The following is a 21,804-nucleotide window of genomic DNA, read 5'->3' on the forward strand; positions in this document are numbered from 1 at the left end:
TATATAACTTAATTACTTATACCCTTTGATGACCCTGACAATTTAAAGTGAAATAAAGACTAGCTGCCAGGAGATGGGTGAGCTCCATTCAAATGTATGAAATATGGCATCCAACATATAAAGAAATACTATGTAAACTCAACTAAACCATAATGTTAGTTAATTAGACTTGCTACACAAATATTTGGTTAGGCCTTAATCGACATAGCCGGGCGGCAAATGTAGACTTACCTAATCACAAGTCGAACAAGTAATGCCCGGTTTCTGAGGTACACTTAGCGGTAGTTTATCTATTAAATAGCATTTTTTTTATATTTCAGTTTAAACACTACTTGTTGTTAAACCGGGGGTAAATTGCGCCCGAGAACCGAATATGAGTGTAGCAAATTAATTAATATTGTAGAAGTAATTAATATCATATTAAGTATTAATAGAAGTAATTATTAATATTGAATTTAAGGTGGGATTCTACAATATTATGAAAGTAGTGAAATAAGTCTAAACAATATTTTAGACAGCAATTAATTAGTTATAACAGCACCACTTTAATACAACAAAACTTAAAATCCAAATAGGGATTTTAAATTGTAAATTAATCAGTAATAAGCTCAGCAAACTAACACTACGAGATTTCAAGCAAATATAATATACAAAAATAGTTCATTTTATTGCAAGTATTTAACAACATACAAATCTCTTCATCCTCCTAATTCGATAAAGTTTGTGAAGGTATGTATGTTTGTTACTTAGTAACTCAAAAGGTATTGAACATATTTAAATAACATTCAGTGTACAGATAGTATAGACTATAGATGACCAGTGTGACCACTTAGCCTTAACTTGAAAAGTTGTCTTACGCGAACTGAATTGAGTGTAAAAGCTGGTAGCAAAAATGTAATGCAGAAACGCCCAGCTTGATACTACTTAATACTTGCATTTGTACTTAATATTATGTATCATCGTCAGAAAAATCATCGAATTGGCCATCAGACTCATACACTGGTTGCTGATTACACATCTTTTCATATTTAACCTGCTCTGTGATTGATATAGTGAGGTGCATATCCATCGGACAGAAACTACCTTCACTCATTTTCTTTTTGACAAATTCCAGCCAATGTATGCTGTATTGCGTTGTGGATGGACTGGTACGTCTGATAAGGGGTAGTGAGGGTTTACTGTGGTCTATCGGTGAAGGGATCCAGAAGTCGTCAGAGTCCCAGTCTTCAGGTGTGCTGCAGCGAGTATCCCCAGCTGGGGCAGGCTCTGAAACATTAAATCCATCCTAATATTATAAATGCGAAAGTAACTCTGTCTGTCTGTTACTCAATCACGCCTAAACCACTGAATCATTTGCATGAAATTTGGTATGGAGATATTTTGATAGCCGAGAAAGGACATAGGCTACTTTTTCCCCGGGAAAATGACGCATTCCCATGGGAAAATTAAGGTGGCGGACGAAGTCGCGGGTAAAAGCTAGTTTACAATAAATGCTGAGCAAAATTCATTATAAAACAGGCCTATTAACAGTGAAGTATGTCTTTTGGTTGACTGATAAACACAAGTCTAATATTCATTTGACGTGTTTCTAAGTAGATAGTCTAATATATTTGATTAGATTTGACAAGACTAGTTAATTACTCAGCAAGTTTGCAAGGTAAATAATAACTATTGTAGCTAGAGGTACCTTAAGTTTTTCTTAGAGATTCTATCCACACCATAATCATATAAATTAGCTTGGCCGCTAACCCACAGATCGTTTACCGACCGGTGAGCGCAACTGGCTATAGGCGTCTTTACAGACAACTTACATTTGGGAATTACAAAATAGCAATTTGTTTGATTATATTCTTACTCTGCTTAATCCTCTTTATGAAAGCATAAACAAAATAACCGCACCTTGTTTTTCATCAGCTACATGAGCATCCAAATAAAAAAAGTCATCACTGCTGCTGCAACTACGCTCACGATCTGGATTCACAGTCTCTGGAGCCCTAGAAAAGAGCAATACTATAACAGTAGTAATAATCTAAATAATTTATTTTCTTTTTAAAAAAGATCACACTCGCATTAAGTGTTGGTCGTGTAGCAGGGACATTTACAAACATACAAACAACGGACGCAAAGTACAACCAGACTCGAAACAATTATTTAATTTTGTGGATCGCACAAATAATTGTTCCGTGTGGGAATCGAACCCACGAACTCCCGACACAGTGGTAGCGGCGTGGTGGCCTAAACCACTGAGCCATGGAAGCAGTCAAAAATAATATGCCTGCACCAAACCTTTTTGGTGTTTTGTTAATTATGTAAACTGCCTCTGTGGTGAAGTGAGTTTTATATGCGACTGCAGTGCAAGGGTCTAAGGTTCGATTCCCAGGGCAAAGGACTATTAGTATTTTCTTACATATTTTAGACTAGCTTTTACTTTCGACTTCGTCCGCCACCTGAATTTTAACATGGGAATTCGTCATTTTTCCCGGGGTAAAAAGTAGCCTATGTCCTTTCTCGGGTTTCAAAAGAACAAATTTCATGCAAATTTTGTCAATAGTTTAGGCGTGATTGAGTAACAGATTATATAATATTAAGTATGGATTATCACAGAGCATGGTAAAGTACCCTGTGTAATATTATGTCATGTAATACACCACAGCCTATTCTTTCAGGTATAACACATATTATATTATGTACATAATATGTGTGTATATGTTTATTGTGTAATGAGTTACCTTCCATCCAGTCTATCTGTATCAGTGCAGTTCTCTCTTAACTTCAGTTTCATCTCCAAATATTCTTCATTACAAGGTTCATCACCATAATTTTGTGCAAAGTCATACTGTTTCAATGTTTTCAGGTCATCAAATCCTTCATAAAGATGATTGTTGTACAAATCAAGGGTCTTTAAGTTTTTTAACTTAAAGTTTTCTGGCAACATGCATAATTTATTACTGTCCAAGTGCAATCTCGTCAATCGTTCTAACTTATGAAAGTCATCAGGTAGATATAATATTCTGTTGAACGATAATATACATATCTCTAAATTCTTTAAATTACAGAACTCATTTGGTATGCTGCATATATTATTATCGGACAAGTTTATTTCAATGAGATTCTGGTATATGTCGATGTTTTGCTGTATGTTATACAAACGAGTGTTGCAAAGATTCAAACGTTCAACATCGTGGCACTTGTCTAGCCCGACGCAAGGCACATTTTCTACAAAGTTTACCGAATGATAATTATAATCTGTGCAGCCTAAATCTATTGCTTTCGCATGTCTGAATGTCGACATTAATTTCATATGCCTACTTAATCTACAATTATTTATAACAATTTCTTTGACTAGTGTTGTATGTGACAGTAATTCCTCTAAATAATGGCCTTCAAATGATTCACATATATTCTGATTGTAGCTTAAGTTTAAATGATATAATTGTTTAGGTTTCTCTGTCCATACCCAGTAAGGTGGTCCCTCTAATTTATTATTTGATAAATTTAAGTTCTCTATTGAGTGACAGAAGCTTGGTGTATTGTCAAATAGCACTATTTCGTTATGAGAAAGGTCAAGTACTATAAGTTTCTCCAGCTTAAGCACCGTCGTTGGTATTTCTGTAATTTTGTTATGTGATAAATTTAAATCAACAATGTTTGGAGGCAATTTTAAGTTGTCATCAAATTCCGATATTTCTCTCTTACTCAGATCTAAAACAGTGATATTTTCTTGCCATTCTATTGTATTAAATACATTCTTTTCGATTATTTCGTACTTGTTAGTAGGTTTTTGTTTGTTTCCCATGGTGTTTGTTAAAAGTTTTGATCTTCACTTATATATTTTGAATTAAAGTGTCACACATGCTTAACCGCGAATAATATGTACGAATTAACTAGCAATATAGATAAAGTACTGTGAAAATGATAAAAGTATTATAAACATAGTAAAAATTTAACTTTAAATTCAAACTTGCAGTTTTAATTTTTTACAGTCCTTGTCAACTGTCAATTGAGCCTGACATTTTGATGATAGGTTTTTTTTTTAATTTGTGAGTTGTTTGGGGTAAATGTGTTTCAAGATCGGGGCATTATCAATATTTCATTAGTCTTTAACACTACAAACTTTTAAGGTTTCATTATTAACCATTTACTTATTGGCTTTCTAGTCGTACTTTTTTAATATTTTTTATCTCATTATTCTCACCATTCTTCTAGTTTTCAGTTACATCAATAAAATAATCGTTTTCTGATACATTCTATTGGCGCATGGCCGCAGATCGTTCTTGAGAGAAATGAGAGAAAGAAAAAAATTATAAATAGAGAGAGATATAATGTAAGGCTAGGTAAATAACTTTCAGTATAATTCATAACTATCAAAGTAATGCTGTTTATCGTGCCTACTAAAATTATTTTGAATATTTTTGGCATGATGATTTTTTATAAGGTTTTCTTCCTACTTATGTAACTATATACCGATATTTGTAAAACGTTTTTAAGCCCTGTTATAATTACGAAACAATGGTACTACCATGGTTGTAATTGAAACTTTTTCATTATTTGCAAAACAGTCTGATGCAATCATTTCTATCGGTCTACGGTTAGTTGTTAAAGTACAGTGAATTTCCTTCATTAAGAGAATGTTTTCCAAACAAGTTTTGGTGTAAAATTACAATTCATTTCCACACCTAGACTGCGGACGCGAGAGGTCGCGTCGACTTAGAATGAATTTTAAAAATTATTTCGTTATCAAGTTATTTTTAACAATGATTCTAGTTCAATTAGCTCGAGGTGGTAAAAATTCTGATGATGAATCGAATAAACCAGATATAGCGAGAGTAGGGAAAACGAAGAAAGCTAAAATGGGTAAGAGTGATCGAAAATATTTACACCTATTAAAATGGTAGTCCAAATAATTACTTAAGCTTGATAATGTTTAATTTTCCGACTCGCTTTTATACCAGGCAGGTAATGATTTGTAATTTTCTGTTATTTTCAGCAAAAAATACAGCTGTAGGCACTTTTTCGAATGTTATCTCTCAGATACAGAATCTGCCAGTGATGGAGCTTGGCAGAAAGTTCAGAACTCCTTGCAAAACTGGCAACCGGTGTGGAAAGGTATACCTTTACAAGTCTAATTAAAGCAATTAATTACAGCAAGTCCAATAACTTATCGATTTTATATTTTTTTGAAGCGATCCTTGAAGATTCCTTGACTCTTTCTCAAAAGCTGTTATTATTTCTCCCAGGTAATTAAAAGGTTGATGGTGCCAAAACTTGCGCAACTGGAGAACACGATCATGGGTATTATGAAAGAGCTATCCAAACTGCCACCAGGAGCGCGCCTGCCCGATAAATTCACTAAAACCGAGCCCATCAAATTATTGCTTGACCAGAATTATAAGTAAGTAAATTTCTTGTGAGACTATGGCTATCCAAGGCTCGTGAGGTGTCCACTTATTTGACGGGATGAAAGTAAGGCTGAGAATCAAACCTTAGGTACACGAAGTTCCAATTGCTTAAAACAAAGACTAGGATAGAGTTTATTGTGCCTATACCTGTTGCCTCGCTTGCAATGTTTAAAAATTATAACAAGTGGTTTCATCATATCTAGGACCAGTACTTTAGATTATCCACAAACAGCTATATATATATACCTATAGGACTTAAGAGCCAGAAATGCATTATTTGTATGCATGCACTCCATTATGATAATGAACTACAAAACAAACACCTTAAATCTTGCCCATTTATCAAGTCGAGGGGTTTGTAGCTAGACACAAAATATTTAACTATTGACATATACGCCTTTTTCCCATATGGTAGGAGAGACTAAAGAACGCCACTTGATACGTTGAACCTTAATATTTTACATTTGACTCTATATATTTTGTCGTAAACAGGGAAGACGTGTGCATGGACAAGCTGGAGTCGTGCCTCAAGGAAGACAAGCGTCGGAAACGTATCCTCAAGAAGCTGTTCTTCAAGAAGTACAATTCTCTACGGCAAGAGCTTATTGGCTATGGCGGCAGACGACTCTGGGGCGGAGAAGGCAACCTCTTCTATAGAAAATAAGGATATTATAATCTGTGTATCGATATTGTTGCATAATATAGCGTAATTTAGATTTTGGTGTTGTTTCTTACCCTTTTACAGTACTCTATTACCTATGCTACCTATAAATACGTTACTAAAGAGTAAGGAAAATGATTATAAAAGCCATCTGGTGGATTCAAAGCGATTAGGCCCATTTAAAAAATGAAAAGATTGTTAGAATGTGGGTTGTTCACATTAGTTTAAAATTCTACTATAGGGTAAATTATCGTAGCGGCAGCTATCCAGATCCAGCAATGAAACGATTTAATCCCGAATAAACAAGAGTTCTTTAATTGGACTGTGTGGGCACGTTAACAACGTTAAAGAAGTACATAATGTACTCGCAGTTTTCAGTGACAAAATGTTGGAACAATCCACAATAAAAGAGCATAAATCTTTGTTTAAAGACCTCTTTTTGACTTAGAAATAATTTTGTGTGGTGCACAACAAGCTATTCTCATAATCACTACTTATTCAGTGTGGGAATTGAATCCGTTGATTTGTAACGACATATTCACTACCTAAACCACTGCATCATGGATGTCCTGTCACTAAGGATATTTGGTATTTTTCAGTAATCTATTAACTGCTCGATCAATGGACATTTTCGAATGTGACTTTTACTATAGGACATTTATTTTGTTTAGATTATGGACAAGAACGAAAAGACCTCAGACGACTAGCACAATAGTTAATGTGATAGCAACTACTACTGTGTTGGACGTCGTGGATTCGATTCCCACATGGAAAACCTATGTATTTTAGCGATCTATATACGGTTGTTTCTGGTTGTACCTATTTGTGTCGGTCGTTTATATGTTTAAAAAGTCATCGCCACAAAAGAGCAGTTCCTAGTGTGGGAGGTGTCTTTACTAAATGAAAGAAAAGAGAGCGAAACAATATGCTTGAAAATTGGGCAATATTAATATATTTAATTATTTAAAGTAATAACTTCCGCAAGTTCTATCTATGTCCTAGATGCGTTTAACGTTTTTTTTTACTAGCATTATTGCATCTAAGTAAAGTAGCTAGCTAAGTGTACGTACTCTTATATTATAGAGGTGTATAAGTATTTTGATATTATTATGCTTTCATGGTTATAGTTTGTGATCCCCGCGTAAATGGATATTTGGCCGGATCATAGTCTATTCTGATGTCTCTGATGTTGATTTTCAGAGGGGTTTGCCTTAATGTGAAACTCTCGTCGTTCAAATATGACTTAGTAGGAAAATGTTACTTGCTTACAATTCTAGGATCTAAATAAACGTGATTGCAACGTCACGTCACGTGCAGGAAGCAATATTACACAATCCATTGTTCAATGGTTAATTTAGAAAAAACACTAAACATAACCTATGTTTAACAAACTTCCGCGCCATAGGAAGTCGAAACCAAAAACTAGACTCAAAAGTAGATTAAAACCTTTTTAGAGAACACCGTTTCCGCAGCTTTACAGTTAGTTTAGTTTTTTGTATTATGAGTTCAAGAGTTTAAAAAATAATTGTGGCCAGTATTTTACCGTTTAGTGAGAGGATTAAAAGACTTTTAATTAAAAATGTGTGAAACAAGATTAAAGTTGCAAGTAGTTTTGATAGTTTTATGTATGGCGTACAAAGGTTTACAGGCTGTAGATGATTGTGAGTATATTATAATTATTATATGATTGATTCTTTTGACTGTGATTCTAAATATTTATTGTATTAGAACTGCTTTTGTTGTAATGTGCACCGTCTCCAATTAAGTCTATAGTGAATTTACAGAAGATAAAGTATTTGTTTGAGTAATTTTATATATTACTAACACACATAGTATCACACCTGGTATACCCGAAGGTGTAGGCATAGGGGTATGAAATACACCCACATTTAGCCTTTACGAATGTTAGTCCTATTTAATAGGAGGCGAACTTGTTGCTATTTACGTTCCTAAACTAAAAAAAAATATGAATATGTACATTAGGTATCACAATGGTGTAACAAGTCAGTAATTTCATTCTGCATTGATTGGTACTAAAAAAGTCACTACCAATCAAAACAGAAACTGAAAACGAACACTTTATTTCGTGTTTTCAGCACTTTTATTCACAGTAACCCGTGCTCCAAGGTACTTCGGTATACTGCAGGATCACCGCGGTCAGCCATTATCAGTAGAAGTTTCTGAAGAATACATGGACCAGGATTACATAGCCACAAATAGGTCTGTACAGTTTGATATAAGTTGTCTTACTTCGTAAACTACGTGAAACGGAACGGTGTAAAAGATTATGTAGATTTGAATCATAGACTATAGAAATCATTTTCTTTTTCAGGAAACGGCACAAGATTGATTGGAACAAGTGAGTATCAATAATTATTGTACATAATATAATTTGGTATTAGGATTTCATTTATACTGGCGGATAATCTTAATATATTTTTGTTTTTCCATATTATTATGTTCTCTATGTTACGAGTAAAACGGCGCAAATTTTGTAAATTCATATTCGAATAGAGATGTTAATCTGTAACTATGTCAAAGGTGGTTTTAAAAAGAATTGGGTGTTAATGGGAACTTATTTCGTAGAACTTTACTCGTTAAAAAAATGCAACTCATTGTAGAGATTTCGTTCTATTACTTCAATTTATTTTAAAAAGTCTATAGGTTTAACGGCCATTTAATTCTTTTTTTACCAGGAATCCACTAGACATGGATGATTTTGATGACGACGATACCGAAGAAGTTCTGGACGAGAAAGACAAAGATGTCAAAGTGCCTAACAAATATAACTTACAAGCGGGACCGGTGTAAAACGTAGTGTTAGAATAACTAGTATTAATCTAAGCTAAGATTGTGTTAAAATAAAGTTAATATTAATAATGTCGTTTATTTCATCTTCAAACGCTATTTATAGGCTTTTTGATGGAGTTAACTGTGTAAGTATGAGGTACTATAGTCCAATAAGTAATTAGAGAGCCTTGTATGCAAGGTTCGTAGCAGTTGGAGGTACTTATACAAATCACAGTTCAAAACATCAGTGATCTGCAGGCCCATGCAGTTGATGGTTTCTGTCAGTACTGTATGTACTTTCTTATAGAAAAACACAGCAGTGTTAATTGGAATCTAGATAAATTGTTCATGTCAAGGCTCTCCACTAAGTTGTCGGACTATAACGGCCAGCCCCGGCATCACCCGGGTTACACCAGGTAACAAATTCGCAGTAAACAAATTCCAGGCAACAAATTCTAAATTCATACTAGTCTTCTCGACTAGTCGAAATATTTTGCCTGACTTAGAGACACTACATTTGGTTTTAATTTTACAGGGATAAAACGCACTAACCGACAAACAATTTGTACATATTTGTACACCCTTTCTCAACTCACTCTCCTTCCTCTTTTTAACACCTTCATAAAAATCTCTGCATCACCCCAAGGTAGACTGGCAGAAAATGCCCCTGGCATTAAGTCCGCCTTTATACAGCCCTGTATATAAAGTTTGAAATAAATAAATAAATAAATATGTTGTCTGTCTCATGCTCTGTGAAATCATAATATAATAATACATTTTGAAAGAAAACAACAACATTTATAAAAAACAATTTAGTAAAAATAATAACCGTACAAAAACTAGAATACTACATTATTTTCGATCGTCGTCATAGATTTCCATCGTGAGCGGTTTATCGGGCACGTCGTATTCTTTCAAGAAGAGTGGCATTCGCGCCATTTCCAATGATTCTTCTGAGTAATCATTGGATTCTTCTGAGTACTGATCGTCTATATGGTCTTGGTAGATTTTCTCGCACTCGCTCGGATGTTCACTCTTTATGGTGCTCGGGTGATAGCCGATAGCCTCTATGGTTCCTACTGTGAAGTATGGGACCTGCGTGGTCACGTCGAAGTGATTGTCTGTAAAAAATGTTATTATTAGTAAAGAATACACTTCAAGAATCGTTATAGGTAAATTCATCCATTTTAAATAATAATTTTATTAACGCGAAAGTCTGTCTATCTGTCATGCGTTCACGCTTAAACTACTAACCCCCGGTTTCTGAGTAAATTAAGCGGTTGTTTATCTATTCAATAGCGTGTTTTTAAGATGAGCTAAATGATTAGCGAATGATTAAACGCTATTATAACTACTAATAGATAAACTACCGCTAAATGTACCTCAGAAATCGAAGCTATATAATTTTTGATATGGATATGGAAGTAGTGAAAACCCAGGGTCAAACAGGCATGTTTTTTACATGACCCTTAAAGGGATTTGTCCAGGGGTCAGGGCCAGCCCATCTATCAATACATATCATAAATGTGATAGATTTTTTGTTACTGTCTCATTAAAAAAAAACTGAGCTCATTTGGTAATAACATGATTATGAAAAGAAAACGAGTTTGACAATATATACAAAACATTACCGTGGCCAATGTAGAGAACATCAAGTAAACAAAACTAAAAACTCACGATCAATATGGTCGGGGAAGATGACAGTAGCGACAGTCTTGGCTATATGGTCATCATAATAGTCTCCAATGATGTCGACATTGCCGCCCTCAATGACCTCCTGGCCAGGAATCTTCTGGGTGCAGTCCTCGGGCAGATGCCGTCGCCCTGAAGCCGCCGGCACGTTGAGAGCTGGCAACTCAGTCAGCGGCATAAAGCGGCTGCCTACATTCTCTCCAACTGGCTTTACTTTTGTTAACCTGTGTATTAATGGGCGATTAGTTAATTAAATAGATAAATAACAGCCTGATTTTGTTGTAAAAGTTTACACAGCAATTACTTCAAAAAGATTTATAAAAATAATCCTTCGGTCTGTTTGACGGGACGGGAATGTTTGGCAAGTTGCTGAAATAAGACGTTTATGACAGATTAAAAAAAAAAATATAGAAACTGTTGATTCACTACTTGGGCGCTTGAGTAGTCAGGCCGTTTCATGAGACTTCACTTATTTCCGTATGCGTTTCTGCCAAACTGTTACTTATATTATTATGACAAATTATACAAACAACCATTTTGATCAATGCGGACAACATATAAGTCAGTCCACCAGTTTCTAAGACCGATGTCATTCGGTCGAAACATCAAGTAATAGAAGGTTCAAATCATCTTTAAGGAGAGTTAATTATAAAAAAAACCTCATTCTATAATAATAAACATGCAACGCGAAAAGAGATTGTTCCAAAAACAAAAGTTTACTCACTTGTTCACTATTAAACTGGTCCTAATACTGCAAGAAGCGTAATAAACTTGTAACAATAACACGATACACAAGTAATCCATGATTCCAGCTCTCTATAACATCATCACCCGACAATTAATCCTTTTCTACATTCTCAAAGGACTTTTAAAGGCTTTTATTACGATTGTGAAGAAACAATGAATGGTATTGTAAGTGTACAATGAAACAGGTGGCACGAGAGGTACTTTTTTTTGGATCAGTATTTATGCTTTGTAATAGAGGTTATATCAGTACGACTTTTTTCTTTTGAACAGATGTCGTTATGTATGTGATTTGATTCAGTCATCTTATGTACATAGTTTGGTGGTATTGTGTATTTTGTTAAAGTTAACGATTAATTATTGCGAACAAGTATCTATTCGCGTATATGTATCTAAGCTTTAGATGACGAGAAAATCAGTGCTGTACAAAAAAAATATCGTGACGAGAGCATGCGCCATCTCCATTTAGTGCTTGACCAACGAAATGGACTTTGGGAAACCCTTTTTCATTCCAGAAGGGACTTTACCGTAACGAGCATAAATTATTTATTTTTTAACAAATCCAGATCCATCGAATCCATACAGATACATCCAGAATTTGATTGTGACATTCTGAAAGCGACCTAGAAACAGCAACATATTATCTGCTGATTAAGAAAAATAAACAAACGGGAGCGCAGTACAGACTGTCATAAGAAAAATTAAATACTGTGCACCGGGGTAAAAAAAAAACACATAGCTGTTATCTCAATTTTACTAGATGTTAATAGAATCTGGCCTTCTTCTTCTTGTACACGATGGGGTCCAGGTGCCAGGTCTGGTTTCCTCCGCACGAGATGAGCGTGTAACAGCCTCCGAAGACAATGGGCGGGTCTGTGTCCGGCACGCAGATGTTGTCCTGGCAGAAGGTAGCAGTTCCTGGGTAAGGTGGTCAGTAACTGATTACAAAATGGCTTTTTATGCTTTATACTTGTTTCATAAAAGTGTAAGTTTGTTTCGCTTTCACAGCATATCTGTGCTGGACTTGTGATCAATCGATCAAAGCATGTAGATAGAAGAGAATCAAACAAAATATAGTTTTTCTTGGAATATTTATCGCTACGCAACCGAAATAGAGCATAAAACTTTATACAAGAATGCAGCTTGGATCAGCTTTTTAAACAAAATTCACTAATAACAAGACTATTATACTTAGCCATGACTATTTTTGCTAAAGTTTAATTAGCCTCTGAAACTATGATTACTTAATAAGCCTAATTTCTATACTAACCTACATATCCAGTAGGTCTCGCTTGTCGTTTATTCTTCACGTAATCGACGATAGCTTTCGACAGCGCATAGAAGTGCTTACTGGCCTTATACCTCATCTTCGCCAGGGCAGCATCACAGTCACTCTTGTCTGCCCGGCAGTGGTACACCAGGTTTCTGGTGTTGGTCTTCACCATCTCTTCTCTGAGGACCTGGTATTTGCTGTCGGAGAAGAGGAGCTGGCCGAAGCGGACGTTCACTTGGAAAAAAGTGTTTGGTGTAATCAAATTTTATAAGTGTGATTAAAAACTGTTTCTTTTGTAGTACAATTAAGAGATTGGTTTGGTTTCTTGTGTAGAATTTTGTAAGTCAGAGTCTCAAGAAAATTTGACAAAAAAGCCTTAGTTTAATTCATATTTACAAAGACGGAATTTTGGAAAATGCGTTGGAAGTTAATATTTATTTTTCATGTAGTTAGCCTATCGTCAACGCTGCTCTATGTCTCTTAAACCCCCTAGATTGGACCTAAAGTTCTTAATATATAGTCTACTTTATAGGTCATCTGAGTGTTGATGAAACAACAGACGTCTAATAGCTTAAATGATGATATTTCTCAATGTATCAACTTACAACCAGCTCCAACAAAGTACCCGTCCGTCTCTCCAACATGGTTGGCCAGGCACGCCACCACGCAAACCAACACGATGCTCTTCATCGTTACAGTGTGGCGAACTGTAAGTCTACTAGCTACCAATCAAATATATCAACCAATTTATTTTTACAATCTGTTAGTTGGTCCTAAAAGATTAGGAAACTAATTGGCATATGTATGAAGCTAAAGAGAAATATATTTTTACTTGTAACTTATTTTTAAACTTCGTTGTCCAGTGGCGCGATTCTCTACAGTCGGTGTGTATCTAGAGTTTGACCCCTGAGAATGCACCCGATAGAGGCGCTCATACAAAATTTCTCGATAGCTAGCCGGTTGTCGATAGTCGATAAGGGTAGAAAATCGCGCTATTCGGTCTAAACATAGTTCTGAATTAGGCACTTTCGACATTTTCTTGCCAATCATGTGGTGTCACTGTGTGGTCATTCACCAACACAGGTGTTCATGTCGTTAGTACCTATCTCTTCGGTCTCCAACTTCAAGCATTCATTTAGCGATAACGAACCACTGATTTTGGAGATATGGTTAATTAAAAATTAAGAAGCTATGGGTTGCTAGCGAAAACAAAAAGCACGAGTATCTAGAAAAATACTTTATTTCTCATAAACACTGATTCTGTTGAAATATAGCGATGATAAAAGCATAGAATACTTCAGATAAAATACAATAATACAAACAGTAATCTAAAGTAAATCCTAAAATCCCGGACAATATATCACGGAGTGTTCTTGGTGGACAATGGCTACAATCTAATTATACGGTGTCGGGCGCCGCAGTATCGCGCCGATAAGCCGTCAGTGTTATTTTGTTATACAATTAGTGCGTGTTACCGACGTACGCAATTTGTACGAAACTAAGTGTCTGTGGCTATAGACCGTTTTTGATACAATGCTGGCTTAAACCTGTGGGGTGTTTACTTCATGATAAAATTCGTAAAGTTAATGACGAAGATTATTTGCTGGTATGCCTTCAAGTACGACGACATTGCTATACGATATTGAAAATAAAGAATAGGCCCTTTGAAAAGTTACATTCAGGGTTGCTTTTTTCAGAGGACACAATACTTTGACCTCTTATTCCAAGATGGCGAAAGGGGGACAAGAGTGGCGACCCCACAAACTTGAACTGCAGGTTTAACTGACCGTCCCTATACATTGAAATAATAAAATTGCGTCCTTTTAAAAAAATATCGGATGGCAAAGGAGATGGGTGTTTCGGATTTTAAATTGAAAAAAATAATTACCACTTTTTCTACAGAGTACAGTCAAAATTATGTAACAGGAAAAAACTGTTGCCACCATGATATTAGGGCTTTTTTATATCAACTTATCTCGATGATTTTATTTAAGAACATAAAGCCGGTTCCAGACGAGTGTAACGTGTAACGTAACAAGAATTCTACGCGTGAACGGCCCTGCGAACATATACATTACATGTTATATTCGTCTGGGTGCTTAAAAGTGTGGTTCGCGAGCAAGCAATGTAAACAAAATCGTATTAAATAGAAACAGTGGTTGTTCGATAGAGGGCGTACAATATTATAGACGATGGACGTTTGCGATAGCACACGTGCCGTATTGTCCTTACTTGGTGCTGCGGCTTGGTGACAATATAGTCTGTGGTATCTTAGAATAGGACGCCATTTTTAAGCTTTTGAAAATAACGATGGTGGGAAACGCGGTAAACTCTTGCCTAGAGCATAGACACAATAATATAGAGTTATATTTTTAATTGTTTTTAATTATTTTCTATGTTCCTAAAGATTTCTTTTTTGAATGACGTTACATGCATATTTACTGGGCTATTCATGCTCAAAACTTTACTTCTTAAGAGTTAAATAGATTAATCTTTATGAATTAAATCTCCCTGTAAGGCAGTGAAATCACTAATATAACTGAAAAATGATTAATAAAGATTGATATTATTATTTCGATTCATTTAAAGAACATCCGTCTACTATAGCATTCATATTTTGCGATATCGACTATCTATTTTATGTTACTATACATTTAACTATAGGAAAATATCCCAGTCTCATCTAATAGACTTCTAACCTCACAAATGGTTCGTGCCAAAAAGGACTAGAGAATACAGATTACTGAGACGCGTGAAAGCCTGTATTTCTGTCAATATCAGCGAGTCGACGGCTAGCAATTAATGGAGCTATTATGTAACCTATTGTTAATTGTTCACCCTTTGTTGCAGCTATCGACGGCGATAATGTTCGTTATTAATTCCTTAATTAAATGAATACTGGTGACAGTTGAAATTGTTTGTTTAAGATTGTTCATGTTGAAGTGTCAGTTGGCAAATAGTCAAGGTTTGTGTGTCCACAACTTAGTAGAGAGACTCTGCGTACACAAATCTAGAACATAATAAAAAATTCTGTGGTATTTTTAAAATATAGTAGCAGAATCAAAGAGGCCACCGTCAGAGTAAGAAGGTGTTCTAAATTATGAATTTTGTACTTACTAAGTTTTTGACAAAAAAAAAATGTTTCAAGAAAATGGGAAATATCAGAGAATTCAACGGCTCTAGATAAGCAAGTTACTTGTAATTTTACAAGTTCATAAATACATATTTACACATACCGCACAACGAAAATGTCGTAAAGGTGCGATCGGAAGACAGGAATTTTCTATATACTTGTAATTTTTTTAACCCTCTACTGTCCCACTGCAGGGCTAGGGTCTCGCATATAGTATAGCACAGTAGTCCTACTGGCTGAAAACAAAAAGTAAAAAAAATATTAAGTACCAAAATATAAGTCGTGGTTAAGTACCAGAAAATTGTGATTACACTTCTTAAGTACAATCAAAACCTAGTATCTTTGTAAATTTATCCGAAGTCATTTAACCAGATCCTGGTCATCTTCCAAAGAATTATGATGGACGGGCTCAAGCTTACAGGTGGATTTATTCTCTACATACCCATTAACTACGTAAGTACTCCTTGTTTGCAATCAACCAAGTTATATTTACCGTTGTCAAAGTATCTTGTACGGAGAAATAGACTGTATGACGGTGAGATAGAGTTGGTTTCCAGTTTTAGTGGTGGTAAATGTAAGTTTGTTGTGGTAACATATACGTGGGGTGGTCAAGCCGATGATCTTATTGGCGATTTATATTAAGGTATTCAAGCATGTTAACGGTCGGTAGCAGTTTAGCCTCTGATATAATTTTTTTTGTGCATTAAATTCGAGAAATGGAGACAAGGCTCTGAGCGCCTACTATAATCCATCGAAAACAAAGCTTTGCAAAACCAATCGGTCGATTATCTTATTATGATTGAATCATTTCAAAGTTACGTTTGTACGAAATTTGAATCTTCTGAACCTATTATAATTTGCAAAAGTGAGAAACCAAAATCTATTTAGACACATAAAGGTTATCAAAGATGGAAAATAAAACGAAACTTTGGTTTAACTTACTCCTTCTTTCAGTCTGTAGCAGTGTTTCATAGAACAACAATTTTTGGTCAACATTATGATGTAAAATAATATTTTTAATCACTCATTTTCGAAGAAGAAAAAGATTTTAATGACTGGTCCATAAAATGTTCACCTTTTTTCATCTTCTCAAATTTCTTTATACTTTTATATCAACCATTCTGTCTTTAGCTAGATTTATATTTACGATTTAACGACAAGGAAGCTAGTAATAGTCCCGCGTACCTTACTCTCAGTGAATTATGACATGTTAGCAGGTATTCAGAACAAGTTGTGATGTATACATCCACCGGCCACACAGATCGATATCAGCTGTTAACAACTATCACAGTATTAACATACTTTATATACCTCCTTGCATATTGCATAGCTATGAGAATTATCTAGTTAGAAAATCATTTATCGATTTTTACATTAATCGAAGAATAGTTTGATGTTTCTGTAAGTAAGGTGGATACAACGTTTGTACTTATATACATAGGTAAATAAAATCACGCTTTTTTTTTCGTATAGCAGTTGGTAGAGACAAAAGAACGCCACTTGGTACGATTTTAACACATTTCTCCTGCCTAATTCTCATCCATACATCTCTTCATACAGGAACAACGTAATAGAAGTTTTAATTTGCTTAATAACTAATTATATGGCAATGAAAAGTCGTCTTCATCAGATCATCGTAGATGTAGTAGTAAGCGTAGTTACTATGCAAGAAATGTAGCTAAATGTTAATTCCACGTGACATTTCATATTCTATTTCTCAGTTACTCATCGTTGTATGACGGTTTCTGATTCTAGCTTTAGAATTAAAATTGATGTCTAGAATGTGATTGTATTTTTGATTTCCATAGACCTCTCTGCTCTACATTGAAACTCAACTATTTCCAAAGTAATTGTTTCGTCTGTCCCGATATAATTCAATGATAACAAATATCAAGTATAAATATGGGAATACAAACATAGCCGCTACAATTCTGAAGAATAATTCCACTGTTACGAAAGCGCTCGCTCCAAATTGAACAACAGAACTTTGGATGCGGATCCTTGGAACATGAAACGAACCAAACAATAGTAGAATGCAACAAAGTATTATAGAAATATAGGTATATATTAACGGTTTATCAAACTATGAAGCAGATACAATACTAGGCTAATAATAAATCTAAAGTGAATAATAGCAATCTAAATGCTTTCAAAACTGGTCTATTATTCAGAATCCGTGCAGAATAATGGAGGTAGACGGTTATCGCGCCTATTGTTGCCATTAGCAGCCATCTTATAACTGCATTGTTTCCACCAATCGCGTGGGGCACGAGCCTCGTAGATTAACGGAGATGCACGAACTTCAAATTTAAATGTAGAATTGTTTTATCCGAGCTCATCAATTGTTTAATTCTTTTTGAATAAATAGGCAAAGACAATACTATTTAATTATGAAGAATAAAGTAAGTTGGCTACCAGTCGAATCAGCTACCTACTCTTTTTGAAATGTAAAATACATGAAAACTATTGACAAAAAATAAGCATTTCGAATTAACCTTTTCTGAGTAGGTACAAGTTTAATTCAATCTATATTCCTCGGTAGATTTAACCGCCAAATTTCGTTTTTATTTCACTATCACAAACAAAATAATAATATCGATAAATAATAAGTTTAATTTCCTCTTAATACGGCAACCAGTCATTTCATAAATTGTGTTATTAAATGACATTTCAGTAAACGATATAATAATAATTAGTTGTAAATATTTAAACATTAATTTTGTTACTATATTAAATGGATACTAATAGTACAGCCTCGAGGCTCGATTGAGTCCATTTGTTTTAGATTTATTATAATTTTCAACTAAATAAATCTACTAGTACGTTATTTTATTACAAATGATTAACTTTAATAAGACAATCCAGTAGACATTTGACTTGAAGCCGAAGGGTTGAATGAATTTTTGTTATAAGGGCCTACCATGTCTTATGAATCCGAAGTATCGTTACAATTTCGAAGTTTAATAACAATAATATACTATTATGTCTAAATAGAGTCTGGTGATTGGTGTCGTATTTTGCACATATTCAAATTTCATTGATATTAAACTTATAAATATATGAAATCGTGGTTAGAATCAACCGAAATTTAGTGCGAAATTTTCGCTTTCGTTGAATTACTATACTTGAATTAAACGACAAAAATGTTTATTTCTAAGTAAATACTTAATTTCACAATCAAGATAACGAATTTAATTCATTAATTCGAAAGCAGTGTGGTCTCAAATCGTCTAAGATCTAAAAACCATTGTTTACACTGCACAGAGCTACTCTTTGTGTTACGTTTATGGTCAATAAATACTCCTTGGCGTAAGGAGGTCGTAATACCAAATTAATTAGTATTATTGTCTGTGCTATTGTACACATTTGTAAGCCATTTGTTATTGTTTTATTACATCGTTTATCTATTGCAGATATTGTGGACTGATAATAGTCTCTTAACGACTTTTTGAGCTTTCAAAATGATGTATGGCGGTGAGATTTTATTGTTTAGGTACCGTTAAATCGCTTATGTCGTTTAAATTGATGTAAAATTATTGTTTCGTTTGTAATTATGGTATTTATCAAACGTTTTAATTACCACTCGTCTCATTGTGAGGGTATGAGTTACGACAATAACCTAATAATATAATCTCAATACACATAGCATTATATAGCATTACTTAATTTATCATTCAAATTTAAAAAATACTTTTCAAATAAGTATTTATTCTGGTTCTGCATGCAAAGATTACCTCGTGTTTTTCGTTCTATCGTTATGATAGAGGTATAAATAGTACAGTTACACAAAGTATCTATAGAAGATTTATAGAGGGCATAACATAATAAAAAACTTTTAGTATAAGATTATGACAAGTACCTGCTTGCTGCTGTAATGTTCTTGCTTTCTCTAACGCGATTTTCTACAATCGAGAGTTTGACATTTATAATGTACTACAAAAATAGTCCTGGCGATACCCGCTTGGAGCGATGATTAGAGATTTCTACACAAAATTTGTCTAAAGCAATCCGGCTGTGGTAGATATTACTAGTAGGAAAACGCAACTCCAGTGTCCAAACCTTCATTATAAAGACTCATTTATTTTTAATTATTTTTGCTATAGTGTTCCATAGCAATGCTTTATTGAGGTACAGTTGTAGTAATATATAAAATGGTATCAGATAATAGTATCATAGGATCTCGGTATCGAAGGCAGTGCGCCGTGGACAAATGTACGGCACGCGCGTAAACACTCGATATATTATACGTTCGTGGTTTCATTGGGAGCTGGTTTAATTGTTAAGATGAAAGCATTATTTTGCACAATTACTATTGTCTATTAATATATTAAGATTACAAGCTTCTGGGAAGGAGCTAGTGGCAGCAACAACAGCTGTCGGCGCACATCGATCTTTAAAGTGAAGTTACGCTTGCCGAGGTTGTTCCGTGGAAGGGTCACCATATTATACTTACCGAGTCCCTTCGTGTTTCGGAAGGCACGATAAATTGTGGGTCCCGGCTGTCATGTTCAAAGATCTTTGTCAGTCGTAACCAGTAGTCAGAAGCTTATAAGTAAGACGACCAGTCTTACCGAGGGGTATCGTGTCACCTAGGTAACTGGGTTGTGGAGGTTCTATAGGCAGTTATTCCATGTATAATACTGGTATTCAGCTGCAACTGGTGAGACTGGAAGCCGACTAAAACATAGTTGGAAGAAAGGCGAGGCTGAGATGACATGACTGTATTATATATAGTTGATATAATGTCGCTAAAACTCTTTTCTTATTCCACAAGCTAAATCAAAAGTATTATATCGTACGGGTGTTCTTTCGCAATAACCAGCAGTTAATGCCTTCAATAAGTTTCCTTCCCCTTATAATATTAGAAGCTCTTTCATAGCGCACTGATTGCAATACCTAGCCAAAGTTTAACTTCGTGATTGCTACCTGTGGTGCCTTGTTAATCTTTTATCTAAGCAATAAGGCTTTTGTATTAAATGAAGTGGATTTAATACTGAGCTTTATATTTTAAACTAGTGGCCCGTCCCGACTTCAACTGGACAAACTTTACTGTAGTTTTAGTAAGGACCGTTATTTTTCTAACGCACTTAAAATAGCCTATTAATCAGTGATAATGTAGCATACAATTTTTTTATAATGTCCCACTACTGGCCAAAGGTCTCCCCTATTTTCTTCTAAAGCTGTCTGTCCTATGCAATACTCAGCCACAATGGTCCCGCAAATGTCAAACTAAAGTCCGCATCAGGGTAAGAAGAACGAGGCTACGTGCGAAAAGGATGGCTTCATCAAGGTGGAGAAGAAAAAGAGGAAGCCATCTCGTCGCAATCAGTGCGGTACTGCACCGACCGGACCGAACCATCTGCTGCGTCCAGCCGTGCCTGCGACGCTGTTGTACGTGTCCCGCCTGCACTACTCTACAAAGGCCGAAAACATTGTAGAGTACGTCCAACTGAAAAGCAATTTCAAACTGAGGGTCGAGCAGTTGCAGTCTTGTCACAATGTGAATTTCAACTCATTTGTGGTGAGAGTGCCGACTGAGCATCTGTCGACCTTCATGAAGGAGGAATTTTGGCCGAGAGGTGTTGTGTTCCGGCGGTACAGAGGACGGCTACCCGACACCACGCGTCAGGCGACACCTGGATCACGTGTCACTTAGAATAAGTTATATTTTGTATGTATTAGTCTATTAATAAGTTGTATTTTGTTTATTGTATTACTATGGGCCTCAGTTGCCTGAAATAAAGGAATAAATAAATTAAAAAAAATAATAATAAAGTGGGAATACTCTGGCCATGTCTCGCACATGCATCCGGAGGAATGAGCGAGGCTAGTGACTGATTGGACACCACACGATGGACATGGTTGACGAAGTCGACCACGACATAACATGATGACTTAACGGCATACAAATAGTGATTTTTTTTAATCGGTCGAGTATTTTTTGAGCAAATTCGTTACAAACATACATACAAATCTTTCCTGCTTTTCGTACTTTATGATATTATAGTATAGATTATAAATATAATTGAGTGTTAGGAAATTGTTTACCTCGATGTATTATGTTCTACTAAAAGTAATAGAGCTAATTAATTTTTATTATCGGTTACGAAGC

The 21,804-nt window shown here is 35.0% G+C and overlaps 5 protein-coding genes across 6 annotated transcripts; 2 read left to right on the plus strand and 3 right to left on the minus strand.

Annotated features, from left to right (window-relative positions):
* Nucleotides 1-946: 946 nt before the first annotated feature.
* On the minus strand, nucleotides 947-3,987 carry LOC142974779 (uncharacterized). Its single transcript, XM_076117293.1, has 3 exons — nucleotides 2,730-3,987; nucleotides 1,900-1,994; nucleotides 947-1,266 (listed from the first exon to the last, which is right to left on the minus strand). Exons 1-3 carry the CDS (start codon nucleotides 3,794-3,796, stop codon nucleotides 950-952), a joined length of 1,479 nt encoding a protein of 492 aa, XP_075973408.1. The 5' UTR covers nucleotides 3,797-3,987; the 3' UTR covers nucleotides 947-949.
* A 577-nt stretch (nucleotides 3,988-4,564) lies between these two features.
* LOC142974693 (uncharacterized) lies at nucleotides 4,565-6,115 on the plus strand. Its single transcript, XM_076117159.1, has 4 exons — nucleotides 4,565-4,854; nucleotides 4,988-5,106; nucleotides 5,238-5,392; nucleotides 5,892-6,115. Exons 1-4 carry the CDS (start codon nucleotides 4,713-4,715, stop codon nucleotides 6,061-6,063), a joined length of 588 nt encoding a protein of 195 aa, XP_075973274.1. The 5' UTR covers nucleotides 4,565-4,712; the 3' UTR covers nucleotides 6,064-6,115.
* Nucleotides 6,116-7,456: 1,341 nt separating this feature from the next.
* Nucleotides 7,457-8,938, plus strand: LOC142974720 (uncharacterized). 2 transcript variants are annotated; one of them, XM_076117201.1, is made up of 4 exons: nucleotides 7,457-7,721; nucleotides 8,172-8,280; nucleotides 8,393-8,419; nucleotides 8,757-8,938. In XM_076117201.1, the coding sequence occupies exons 1-4, from the start codon at nucleotides 7,640-7,642 to the stop codon at nucleotides 8,869-8,871; spliced, it is 333 nt and encodes a 110-aa protein (XP_075973316.1). In that variant the 5' UTR covers nucleotides 7,457-7,639; the 3' UTR covers nucleotides 8,872-8,938. The 2 variants fall into 2 exon arrangements, with proteins under 2 accessions (XP_075973316.1, XP_075973315.1); XM_076117200.1 differs by having other exon boundaries at nucleotides 7,465-7,721; nucleotides 8,157-8,280.
* Nucleotides 8,939-9,702: 764 nt separating this feature from the next.
* LOC142974873 (uncharacterized) lies at nucleotides 9,703-11,375 on the minus strand. The gene is made up of 3 exons (XM_076117443.1): nucleotides 11,267-11,375; nucleotides 10,528-10,766; nucleotides 9,703-9,971 (listed from the first exon to the last, which is right to left on the minus strand). Exons 1-3 carry the CDS (start codon nucleotides 11,344-11,346, stop codon nucleotides 9,703-9,705), a joined length of 588 nt encoding a protein of 195 aa, XP_075973558.1. The 5' UTR covers nucleotides 11,347-11,375.
* Nucleotides 11,376-12,026: 651 nt separating this feature from the next.
* LOC142974719 (uncharacterized) lies at nucleotides 12,027-13,323 on the minus strand. The gene is made up of 3 exons (XM_076117199.1): nucleotides 13,165-13,323; nucleotides 12,557-12,793; nucleotides 12,027-12,204 (listed from the first exon to the last, which is right to left on the minus strand). The coding sequence occupies exons 1-3, from the start codon at nucleotides 13,247-13,249 to the stop codon at nucleotides 12,050-12,052; spliced, it is 477 nt and encodes a 158-aa protein (XP_075973314.1). The 5' UTR covers nucleotides 13,250-13,323; the 3' UTR covers nucleotides 12,027-12,049.
* Nucleotides 13,324-21,804: the final 8,481 nt, after the last annotated feature.

The sequence above is a fragment of the Anticarsia gemmatalis genome, chromosome 8 (genome assembly GCF_050436995.1).
Source record: "Anticarsia gemmatalis isolate Benzon Research Colony breed Stoneville strain chromosome 8, ilAntGemm2 primary, whole genome shotgun sequence".
Lineage (NCBI taxonomy): Eukaryota > Metazoa > Arthropoda > Insecta > Lepidoptera > Erebidae > Anticarsia > Anticarsia gemmatalis.

What these genes read in the sequence shown, in the direction of transcription:
- LOC142974779 (XM_076117293.1), bottom strand. Translation starts at nt 3,796, where the DNA reads ATGGGAAACAAACAAAAACCTACTAACAAGTACGAAATAATCGAAAAG. An exon ending in ACAGATAGACTGGATGGAAG is followed by an intron (nt 1,995 to 2,729) that starts GTAACTCATTAC and finishes GCTCTTTTCTAG; the next exon opens with GGCTCCAGAGACTGTGAATC. An exon ending in TGTAGCTGATGAAAAACAAG is followed by an intron (nt 1,267 to 1,899) that starts GTGCGGTTATTT and finishes TTAATGTTTCAG; the next exon opens with AGCCTGCCCCAGCTGGGGAT.
- LOC142974693 (XM_076117159.1), top strand. Translation starts at nt 4,713, where the DNA reads ATGAATTTTAAAAATTATTTCGTTATCAAGTTATTTTTAACAATGATT. An exon ending in AACGAAGAAAGCTAAAATGG is followed by an intron (nt 4,855 to 4,987) that starts GTAAGAGTGATC and finishes TGTTATTTTCAG; the next exon opens with CAAAAAATACAGCTGTAGGC. An exon ending in TTGCTTGACCAGAATTATAA is followed by an intron (nt 5,393 to 5,891) that starts GTAAGTAAATTT and finishes TGTCGTAAACAG; the next exon opens with GGAAGACGTGTGCATGGACA.
- LOC142974720 (XM_076117200.1), top strand. Translation starts at nt 7,640, where the DNA reads ATGTGTGAAACAAGATTAAAGTTGCAAGTAGTTTTGATAGTTTTATGT. An exon ending in TTTACAGGCTGTAGATGATT is followed by an intron (nt 7,722 to 8,156) that starts GTGAGTATATTA and finishes TCGTGTTTTCAG; the next exon opens with CACTTTTATTCACAGTAACC. An exon ending in GATTACATAGCCACAAATAG is followed by an intron (nt 8,281 to 8,392) that starts GTCTGTACAGTT and finishes TTTCTTTTTCAG; the next exon opens with GAAACGGCACAAGATTGATT.
- LOC142974873 (XM_076117443.1), bottom strand. Translation starts at nt 11,346, where the DNA reads ATGGATTACTTGTGTATCGTGTTATTGTTACAAGTTTATTACGCTTCT. An exon ending in ACCAGTTTAATAGTGAACAA is followed by an intron (nt 10,767 to 11,266) that starts GTGAGTAAACTT and finishes ATTAATACACAG; the next exon opens with GTTAACAAAAGTAAAGCCAG. An exon ending in CTTCCCCGACCATATTGATC is followed by an intron (nt 9,972 to 10,527) that starts GTGAGTTTTTAG and finishes CATTTTTTACAG; the next exon opens with ACAATCACTTCGACGTGACC.
- LOC142974719 (XM_076117199.1), bottom strand. Translation starts at nt 13,249, where the DNA reads ATGAAGAGCATCGTGTTGGTTTGCGTGGTGGCGTGCCTGGCCAACCAT. An exon ending in GTACTTTGTTGGAGCTGGTT is followed by an intron (nt 12,794 to 13,164) that starts GTAAGTTGATAC and finishes CTTTTTTCCAAG; the next exon opens with TGAACGTCCGCTTCGGCCAG. An exon ending in GAGACCTACTGGATATGTAG is followed by an intron (nt 12,205 to 12,556) that starts GTTAGTATAGAA and finishes CACCTTACCCAG; the next exon opens with GAACTGCTACCTTCTGCCAG.